Source organism: Musca autumnalis, unplaced genomic scaffold (assembly GCF_047663935.1).
Source record: "Musca autumnalis isolate F117 unplaced genomic scaffold, ASM4766393v1 scaffold_5, whole genome shotgun sequence".
Classification (NCBI taxonomy): Eukaryota; Metazoa; Arthropoda; class Insecta; order Diptera; family Muscidae; genus Musca; species Musca autumnalis.
This window is the reverse complement of record NW_027412088.1, coordinates 189,400,342-189,410,854: the sequence shown is the minus strand read 5'-3', so window position 1 is coordinate 189,410,854 and position 10,513 is coordinate 189,400,342. Positions and strand designations below refer to the sequence as shown.

The 10,513-nt window shown below is 34.7% G+C and overlaps 3 protein-coding genes across 3 annotated transcripts; 2 read left to right on the top strand and 1 right to left on the bottom strand.

The window, feature by feature from the left end:
* Positions 1–5,301: 5,301 nt before the first annotated feature.
* O-fut1 (O-fucosyltransferase 1) lies at positions 5,302–7,114 on the top strand. The gene is made up of 2 exons (XM_073990131.1): positions 5,302–5,741; positions 5,797–7,114. The coding sequence occupies exons 1-2, from the start codon at positions 5,636–5,638 to the stop codon at positions 6,879–6,881; spliced, it is 1,191 nt and encodes a 396-aa protein (XP_073846232.1). The 5' UTR covers positions 5,302–5,635; the 3' UTR covers positions 6,882–7,114.
* Positions 7,010–8,881, bottom strand: eIF3m (eukaryotic translation initiation factor 3 subunit m). Its single transcript, XM_073990132.1, has 3 exons — positions 8,532–8,881; positions 8,186–8,365; positions 7,010–8,124 (listed from the first exon to the last, which is right to left on the bottom strand). The coding sequence occupies exons 1-3, from the start codon at positions 8,577–8,579 to the stop codon at positions 7,186–7,188; spliced, it is 1,167 nt and encodes a 388-aa protein (XP_073846233.1). The 5' UTR covers positions 8,580–8,881; the 3' UTR covers positions 7,010–7,185.
* Positions 8,882–8,918: 37 nt separating this feature from the next.
* Positions 8,919–10,129, top strand: Ntmt (N-terminal methyltransferase). The gene is made up of 3 exons (XM_073990134.1): positions 8,919–9,058; positions 9,119–9,208; positions 9,266–10,129. Exons 2-3 carry the CDS (start codon positions 9,133–9,135, stop codon positions 9,922–9,924), a joined length of 735 nt encoding a protein of 244 aa, XP_073846235.1. The 5' UTR covers positions 8,919–9,058; positions 9,119–9,132; the 3' UTR covers positions 9,925–10,129.
* The last annotated feature ends 384 nt before the right edge of the window (positions 10,130–10,513 follow it).

The following is a 10,513-nucleotide window of genomic DNA, read 5'->3' as shown; positions in this document are numbered from 1 at the left end:
AAAATTACGGAAATTGCAAAAACTCCAGCATAAATGTCAAAATCAACGTATCAGCTATCATATTAGATGCCAATGAACATGCTTGCTGCGAGTTTCTACTAGGCCAAAATTGTATGGCAGAAAACAGGAGAAGAGGGTGTTATTCGGCGCTATTTTTTGTTTAAAGATAAGTGCAAGTCTTGCTAAATTTCGGAGTATGGGAACGCATTTTTACCACTGAACGGGAAAACTACTGCAAGAAATACTTTTATCTATCAAAATTTATTATTGTGGTGTCTCAACGTTAAATCATTTTTTTATTTTTCATTTGTTAGTACTATACACAATTAATACGATATATAGATAATTTTACGATAATTTTCCAAATAAAGTTGTAAAGTTCTATATTGTCATATATTTTTGATGATTAATTAAATTTACAACAACTTGTTTTGAAAATTCATGTTCGATCAGCTGCGCATATGCATCTACCTAATCATTGTGATATGTTTGAAATCAACAAAAAAATAAGTATAAACACCGGGGTGTATTTCAGGATTTCGTGAAATCCAGTGGATTTTGGAGCGCAAGTGTAAACTTGGCATTAAACTTATAATTGTTTATGTCTACTAACAAAAGATTCAATAATAAATACTTCAGATCGGGTTTTAATCCTTTTAAGGATTGATGATAAATGACAATTATGATTTTCAAGAGATCAAAATATAATATATGGACTGAATTTAGAGTACACTCTCAAGTGATGTCCCCATAAACTTGGGCCGAAAAGATGAAAAAGTTTAAAACGCGATAAATTTCCTAAACCTATCGAGCTCGATTTGATGTAGGATTTTTTTCTTACGACGGTACTGTTCAGAAACCCTGAATAAATTTAAATTTTGAAATGGGGAGATCGCGGAGGCGTGTAGTACAAAAATCAAAAAAAAGTTATGTTTGATTATGTATAAGTGCGTGAAAGATCGATGAGAATTAATTAGGATACTTAACGCTAAGCTTTACGTTATTAAACTATATATATAACAAAATATAATAGTAATAACTGGTCAATATTTGGATTTGGTATTTATTTGAGTGTATATCCGCATATGATCACGGCTGTATTGCCAGTGCTTTTTACCGAAATTAAATTTGCACAAGATTACAATTATTTGTTTTAATTATAATCAAACACATGAAAACAATTATGCTTTTGTAACTTGAAATTAATATGCGTATCGGATGTGTACTCAGAAAAAATTACAAAAGTATAAATATGGTTATAATCAATAAAAAAAAGGTATAAATTTAGTTAATTACAATTAATACAATTATAATTAAAGAATGTAAAAGTTGGTTGTAATTATAATTAATGATTTTCAATTATAATTAACGGCATGCATGTATAATCAAATTCATATGTAACTATAATTAATAATCCATAATAATAGTTGGACATATAATTAGATTAGTACAGCATGAAGAAAAACTTTGAGATGTATAATCAATTTCAATAATCTGGTTTGATGTATGCGGGCTTGATTATAATCGATTATTCCATTATAACCCAATTCACATACATAATTTTATAACCAAAAGCAAAAACAACAATGCATATATAATCACAATTCACGATCCAGCAGTACAGCTTGCAATTTTAGGACGCCTTGATATGATCCATTCTTGAGGCAAATGGTCACAAATTTGGTTGTCCTTCAGGTCTCATACAGGTTTACTTACAGTACATAAGCTTCCAACAGATGTGGTTGTAGGTGGTATAATTTTGGTGGTGTACTGGTGATATGAAAATTATGACTGTTGAAGCAAGATGAATGTCTGGGCTATAGATGATTGATGTGCTATATGATTGGGGTGATCAAGAAGGTAATCCGGTCTATGATGATGAGTGATTAGGGATGGTGCTGTAAGATGTCTCCTTTAACAAAAAAAATCGGCTCAAAAATCTTCATTGAACACTTGAATCGGACTCAGGTGTCATATGCTACAAGATGGCGATGATATTGTTTTGTGGTTGCATTGCTGGTCAGCAAACAGATATGTTGTATTTGGGTTTCAAGATGTTGGGTTGGTGGCATGACACCCAAAAATTTTAACAGTCAGCAGAAGGAATCAACTTTGAATGCTTTTTTTTTCTTAAAAAAAATCACGAATTGGAATAAAATGCTGATGGTGTCTGCAAGGCACGGCCCGTTGAAAGGTTCTGTTTCAGCTGTAGATGGTAACTGTACCTGAAACTGCCGGGTAAAATTGATCCAATTCGATAGTAGGAATTTTCTTAAAAATGGCTGGAAAATGTTTGCTGGGTGGTACTTGCAAAAATGCAGAAATTTGTTCAACAAATAAAGTGGTGGTTTCTTGCGTTCCTGGTGACACGGGTTGTGGAATGTTTATGCTCAGCCTGATATTCCATAAGGTGGTCAAGTACTAAAGTACTGTTATACAACCGCGTGCTCCAGAACGTGGTGATGCGCCCGTACCGTTATTGCACCACGGTGGCGATTCTTTATTGTTACTGCACCACATGATATTCACAATTGTTTAAAAAGAATGAAAAAAAACACATTTACTTTAATTTAAAGTGCCTCCAATTGTATGTACTTCTTATTTCTTTAAACGTGTATACTAGTACTAACGCAGAACAATTTTGCCAGCCAAATTGTTTTGTTTTTTCTTCCTCGATCCGATCGCTGCGACTGCTCCTTTTACAAAATGACGGGAATGTCAAAAGAGACGATTAGGGATCGCCACTCCGAATTTTGTCTTCGTCCAATACGACGTCGACACGTCATCAAGCACAACAGCTGTTCAAGCATGGGTGATGCTTATAGTATGACGCATGGCAGAATGGGTGACATAACAAATATATGATGCGCGACATTAAAACAAAAGCATATGGAGAACTACTAAAGGGCTGTTTACACCATCTATCAATGTCATATGAGCTGCCATTTCTTTCACCCATTCGACATTCTCTATGTTTGTCAAAATTGACGTCATCCATACAACTTTCAATTTGTGCGTTCATACCTGCAAGTGTTATTTTCGTATGACATAACCTAAAAATATAAAAACAGCTGTTTTTGTCATTATTTACATTTATTGTTGAGTTGCAATTTTGCGCAAATTTTAATTTTGGTTGAAGGAAACTGAATTGGTGTTTCGAGTTATAGAGGCATTCATGTTTTTGCCACCAAACAATCATTTCTTTCGACCAATCGATCTGAAAATAACATTATAAACGCCATTTATTTACTTTACTGTATATATATAAATATACTATATTTAAATATACAAACCTTTCCATTTTCTTTTTTAAAAGATTTTGTTTTTCATTTTTTGTTTGAGAATGTCAGAAAACAGCTGATAAATTTATGTTTACATACGAGAATGTCGTATCAAATAGAGCGCTCCCTAAATGAAAAATTTACATATGAGTTGCCAAATCATTTTGATAGATGAAAATGTTCATAGTGGTTACACTATGTGTACAACATTCGCAGGTAGAAAATTTGGCATCTCATACGACATTGATAGATGGTGTAAACAACCCTTAAATGTTATGAAGAAATACAAGAAGGATTGTTCTATTGACGACGTCAAGAAGAAAATAAACGTAATCCGCTCATCGTACAGAAGGGAATTGAAAAAAATAAAGCTATCTGAATCTTCTGGAGCTGGAGTGGACAGCGTTTGGCTCAGAATCTCGAATTTCTTTTAAAATATTCACATGTGAATATTGTTTTCGGGAGGCTATCCATTTTTTTACCCATTTCCTTCTTCTTGTCACTTTATTTTCTTCCTCTAAAAGCGAAATGATCAAAAATGCACATCCAATCTTTTTGTCATCCATATTTATTAATAAAAGTTGTTATGTATATGATTTTATAGCTATGTGAACACAGTCATTTTTCAACTTGACTGTTGGTTTGTCATCCAACTTGAATGACTGTTTGGCCGCTACGAACAGCACAACAAAACTGAAGCAATCGATATTTGACCAAAAGCTGTCATTCAAAACTGATCGTCTGAACCCCACTTTAAGCTGTCATCGCCATTAATTTTGAGATGAAAATGGCGGAAATGTCAATAATTTTCATGAAATTATGACAAGTAGTTCAAAGAAATGCAAAGGAGAATAAACAACTGCTTTTATTTTACAAAAAATGTAAAAAATACATTTTATTTTACCAAAAAAAGTGTACGTGTGACTACGGACTTACTTTCTTACACAAACATAACCGAAAAGCAGCGAAATTTCTATTTATTTCAACGGATTTCAGGTTAGGAGTAGAGCTGGCAAACCATCGATATTCCCAACATTAAGCTGGGTACACATTGTCAGTTTTGAATGACAGCTTTGTTGTTGCTTGCTAGTGTGGCCGTTCATTTTTGTCATTCATCATACAACCACAAAATGTTTTGTGGTTGCTGGACGGTTGGATAGTTATCGATAATTGCAAAAAATCGTCATTCAAAACTGACAATGTGTACTGTACTTTAAGCTGGGTACACATTGTCAGTTTTGAATGTCGATATTTCGCAATTATCGATAACTATCCAACCGTCCAGCAACCACAAAACATTTTGTGGTTGTATGATGAATGATAAAAATGAACGGCCACACTAGCAAGCAACAACAAAGCTGTCATTCAAAACTGACAATTGCTCTGTTCCAGAACCTGCAAGAAGCTACTATTTTTTACTACGATAACATTTTTTCCTTTATGTTATCGGAAAAAATAGTAAAAAATAGTAGATTCTTGCAGTACTGGAACAGACCAAATGTGTACCCAGCTTTAGATATTTTCCATATAATATTTTAAAATATCGATTGCTATCGATATTATCGCTAAGTTGTCAACACCATTAATTTGGAGATGAAAATGGCGGAAATGTCAATGCTTTTCTTGTAATTTTGCACAAGTAGTCCACAAAAATGTAAGGGAGAATAAACAATTGCTTTTATTTTATAAAAAAAATTAAAAAAATAAATTTTACTTTTCTGAAAAATGTGCACGTGTAACTACGGACTTACTTTCTCACACACACAAAATCGAAACGCAGCGAAATTTGTATTTATTTCAATGTATTTTAGGTTGCGGATTTTTGTTCCGATAATATCGATAGGAAAAACTATCTATCGATATTTAATTTTTAAAAAATAATCGATTTTATCGATAGTGCCATCGATTTTTTGCCAGCTCTAATCATTCATTGGTATGTTCCAGTACTACACATTTCTACACATTTTTACTCCGATAACCGATTTTTCCTTTATGTTATCGAAAAAAATAGTAAAAATGTGTAGAAATGTGCAGTACCGGAACAGACCACATGTCTTTCCTGACATATGTTACGAATAATCGGTTAATTATTGTGTTATCGATATTACAATCAACTTCGAAATGTGAAGCCTCCTATTGTGAGCATTCAATTGCCGGCAAAATACACGAACAATTTCATTAATTTGCTAAATTATAAATAAAAACCATTTAAAGTTTTTTTTTTTTTTGTAAATTCCATATATAATGGTACACATTTAAGACCTCCGGTTTGGAATTAATTATCCAAAAGTAATATTTTGAAGCCGAATAAGTGGGAAATAACTAAAATACTCGTAGGAAAAGAAGCCAGAAAAATGCAAAGCATCGCCTCATACCTCTTTATTTGTGTGCTGCTAACAGGATGGACAACCGCTCTGGAAGCAGATCCAAATGGTTATATTGCCTACTGTCCTTGTATGGGTATGTAATCCCGGAATAAACAATTGAATCTGAAACTAAATAAAAATCCTTTTAGGACGTTTTGGCAATCAGGCTGATCACTTCCTAGGCGCCTTGGCCTTTTCCAAAGCACTCAATCGCACTCTAATACTTCCGCCATGGGTTGAATATCGTAAGGGTGAAATGCGTTCCATACAGGTGCCATTTGATAACTACTTTGATGTGGAAGCTTTGCAAAGCTATCATCGCGTAATTCTAATGGCTGACTTTATGGAAGAGTTGGCACCCACATTGTGGCCTGAGCAGAAGCGCATTTCCTTCTGCTACATGGAACGCAAGAGCTTTAGTAACAAGGAAAATACCCAACCTGGCTGTCATGCTAAAGAGGGTAATCCTTTTGGTCCATTTTGGGATACATACAATATTGATTTTACACAATCTGAATTTTACGGGCCACTACATTTTGATGTACACCACAGTAATATGCCCGAAAGATGGAATGAAAAGTATCCACCCTCCAAGTGGCCAGTTATTGCTTTTACCGGAGCTCCTGCCAGCTTTCCAGTGCAAAAAGAAAATCGTGAACTACATGAATATCTCCAGTGGAACAAGAGGATACGTGAAGCTGCCACTAAGTTCATCAAAAACACACTTCCAAAAGGTGCATTTATGGGTATCCACTTGCGTAATGGAATTGATTGGGTGCGGGCTTGTGACCACATACGTGATACCCAACAATTGTTTGCTTCTCCCCAATGTTTGGGTTATAACAATGAAAAGGGAAATTTGTATCCTGAGCTGTGTATGCCATCTAAGGAACAGATCATACGTCATATAAAGAGGCTCATTAAAAATGTCAAGCAGGATCATCCCAAAAATGAAATACGTTCCATATTTGTGGCCTCCGATGCAAATCACATGATCGGGGAGCTGAATAATGCCCTGCAGCGTATGAACATAACAGCCTATAGGCTACCGGAAGATAATCCACATCTTGATTTGGCCATATTGGGGATGTCAAATCATTTTATTGGCAATTGCATTTCATCATATTCGGCCTTTGTGAAAAGGGAACGGGATGTTAAGGGGTTCCCTTCATACTTTTGGGCATATCCCAAGGAAAAAGAACGTCCACACATGAAAGTTCATGAGGAACTATAAAACCATGCAACTCTTTAGTAATAAGAATCTCAAAACAAGATTAGGGACATCTTTTTGACGCCCCGCCTCAACATAACTTAATCCTCAAACCCTAGAATTAAGCCTTATTCCATTCCAAAACACAATAATGGTGTTTCATTATGGTTACACCCCACCAATTAATGGTTGGGTGCTGTCCACAATTTATTATTTTTTATCATTTTAAATAAAATATGTTACCGTCATACAAAAAATTAAACACGTTTTATCTTGTTGATTTTTCTTAGTGGATTTGATTGATTAATGCTTACGAATAGTTGCTCTTCTAGTGGACCAATTTCTGACTTCTAGCTAAATCCAATTGTGCAGCTGACACCTGTGTTAGACCATCTCGTATAGTACTCAAATTATCCTTCCAGGCATGCAACAAATCTCTCAATTGTTCCCATTGTGGTGCACCAAATGTACGATGCATAGTTGAGGAAATGTGTACCTTACGGTTGGCTTGATCAAGGCGGGCTCTTACCAATTTTGTTTTCAATACCTCAATGACAAAAGGTTCGACTTCATCTTCGGTGATTTGCAGTTCCTTGGTAAGGGTATCGAAACTCATTTCTGGATTGCTTTCAGCAAGCTGCATGAAGGTCAACAAACGCATTTTCTTCATGTTCTGTTCATGATTGAGTCCCTGAGATGTAACAAATTCCTTGTGGTCTTCATAGAACTGAATATAGGCTGGCAATTTTTCCGATACAAAAATCGACAACAAATCGTGAATTAAATCACCCTCAAGGAATCGTACAGGTTTCAAAGCCAACAAGGGATCCAAAAGGAATGTGTTGGGATCAGCCAAAGCGGTAACAATACATTTCATGGCATCTTCACGGGCAACACAAGCATTGTCCGAGGTATAGGTTCCCAAAAGTTCAATCATTACCTTGGCCGAAACCTCCAGATTTGTGTCTTTTGTAACATCATGTAGCAGGCGGTATAATTTTTGCATTTGTTCAGCTGAGGGTGGGCAATTGGCAAATTGGGATTTGACTTGTTCAACACCGCTAAAGACCTCCATAACTTGGTCGCATTGTTTGGCCACTTGGACCAAGTGGTAGTAGACATGATAACGCAAGGGAGATGAGGTGTCCAAGTTGTTGAACAAACGCCACAGCGATTGTAGGCACACCTTTGTCAATGCTACATTGGGGGCTTTAGTCATTTTTTCGCAGTATGCCAATATTATGTTTTCTCCACGGTCCAAAGAAATCTAGAAAAATAAAATGAATCGTGTTATTAACAATTTATTTATTACTATCTCGACTACTCACCGTAATCATAATTGACACAATACTGTTGAGAATGCAATCAATTTGGGCTGGATCTCCATCCTTGAAACAAACATCACAGACACCAATGATTTTGTGTAAATCATCTTCAACACCTTTGCTGGATTTTTCAGAGGAAATTTCGGCACCCAAATTCTTAAAGTATTTCCTCAATTCTTGGACCTATTAAAAAGCAAAAAAAGAACATTAGCACAATTCATTAAATGCCACACAGTAAGTTGTCGTCAACTAGTCACATACAAAACACAACATAACCTCAAAGCCAGCATTTGCAAATTCTTTAATCATTGTTTTTTGTGTGTTTATTCATGTTTTGTGACCAACATACCTGCTCGTCCATGGACAAGTCTATAAAAACTGGTGGAGAGTTCATCATTTTCCTGGATTTTTCCTTAAATTGGCTTGGTTTTTAAATAAATTTACTGCAAAACTTGAGCAACACACGTCGCTTTTTTTGACGGCAGTAGAAAGAGAAAACAAGTTAAATGATAGGGGACACTAGATTGGTTTTAGTCGATGAATTGATTAATCAGAAATCGATAATTGTAATGCAAATTATGGGGCAGAATGTTTTATTTAAAGCGAAAATAAAGGAAATTTGGCGCAAAAAAGTTAATTATTTTGAAATATTCACATATTTCATAATTTTAAACGATGACATAATTGAAAGTTCTTTAAAAACTGAGTTGCTTCTGTGGCACAAAATCGATTGGTCAGTAATCGATTTGTGATCCCTACATTTTTTGGCATGTTTCTGTTTGTAGCAAAAATGTGTGCATCTTGAGAGTTTAATACGAAAATTTAAGGAAAACAGACTGACAAAATTTTATAAAATAATTAATAGGGAAGGTCAAGGTAATGTATAGAATACGACTAATGGAAAATTTGTCTCGTAATGTATTCTATTTCCTTTAGCCATATCCGTCACCATGGAAGAATTTGAGGCACAACGACTGTCAGAGATGGCGGAGAACAAGGAAGCAAAGCAAGAATTTTATGTTAAAGGTATTATTAAATTTATCATTAATTAATTTTATTATTAATTTATAATTTTATTTAAAGCACAAAAATACTGGTCAGAAGTTCCTCCAACTGTAAATGGAATGCTTGGTGGATTGGGCTATATCAATGCCGTTGATGTGCAAGGATCCACCAGTTTCCTGCGTGAATTAAAAATTAAAGATATGAACAAAAAATATGCCTTAGATTGTGGTGCTGGTATTGGTCGTGTTACAAAAAATCTTCTCATGCCACTCTTTGAAAAGGTAGATCTTGTTGAACAGGATCCCACTTTTGCTGAAAAAGCGCGTGAATATTGTACAACAGATATGGGTTCCACACTTGGCTATCCAAAGCGTTTGGGTGAAATCTATAATGTGGGTCTGCAAGAATTCATACCCACACCCGGCAAATATGATGTTGTATGGTCACAATGGGTTTTGGGTCATTTGACAGATGAAGATTTGTTGAAATTCTTTAAACGTATTAAAATTGGTCTAACGGATGGTGGCCTTTTTGTTATGAAGGAGAATGTTACTTCATCGAATAAAACGGATATAGATGATACAGATTCTTCTGTTACCCGGCCTTTAAGTGAATATGAAAAATTTCTTAAAGAAGCTGGTTATCGCATCATTAAAATGACAAAACAAAAGAATTTACCCAAAGGATTGTATCCAGTTTGCATGATTGCATGTCGTCCTCTGGCGCAGACAAATTGAATTCGGAGGTTCTGTTTTAGACCTTGAACGCTTCATAGTGGCTATTTTTTTAGTTTTTTACACTTAATTAGAATTAGTATTTTAAGTTCCCGGCCCAGTTTTTTTCTTTTTTACAAGACTAGTATTTGTCTACTCGCACAAATTTTTATTGTAGTACTTAGTATACATAGATCTTATGTAATAAATTATTAAAATCTTCCAAAAATTTGATGTGTGTCTTTTAATATGTTTTGAAAACAAGAAGGTAAAAATATATACTTGTAAAACGATTTCATTAAAGTTATACTCCCATACGTGCAAGAATCCTCAAGTTCAGTTATTTTTACTCAAAAGCATCCCCTTACTCTAAAATTCAGAATTATTTACATGCCCACATAAAAAAATTCTCTTATAACGACATATCGGTTATAGCGACAAATTCCTTCGATACCTTGACCGTCGTTATAAACAATTTCGACTGTATTTCTTTTACCATTCAAAAGGAAAGATAGAAAAAAATATTTTTTATCACCACTTTTCTGACGATTGCGTTAGCTTTTTGCCTGGTTAATTTCTATATGAGGATTTATTTGACATTTGCGCTGTGGAA

Bases quoted from the DNA above. Each gene is read 5' to 3' on its own strand.
- O-fut1 (XM_073990131.1), top strand. From the start codon at position 5,636: ATGCAAAGCATCGCCTCATACCTCTTTATTTGTGTGCTGCTAACAGGA. The intron at 5,742-5,796 runs GTATGTAATCCC...AAATCCTTTTAG, and splicing joins TGCCTACTGTCCTTGTATGG to GACGTTTTGGCAATCAGGCT.
- eIF3m (XM_073990132.1), bottom strand. From the start codon at position 8,579: ATGATGAACTCTCCACCAGTTTTTATAGACTTGTCCATGGACGAGCAG. The intron at 8,366-8,531 runs GTATGTTGGTCA...GCTTTTTAATAG, and splicing joins ACTTGTCCATGGACGAGCAG to GTCCAAGAATTGAGGAAATA. The intron at 8,125-8,185 runs GTGAGTAGTCGA...TTATTTTTCTAG, and splicing joins TTGTGTCAATTATGATTACG to ATTTCTTTGGACCGTGGAGA.
- Ntmt (XM_073990134.1), top strand. From the start codon at position 9,133: ATGGAAGAATTTGAGGCACAACGACTGTCAGAGATGGCGGAGAACAAG. The intron at 9,209-9,265 runs GTATTATTAAAT...TTTTATTTAAAG, and splicing joins GCAAGAATTTTATGTTAAAG to CACAAAAATACTGGTCAGAA.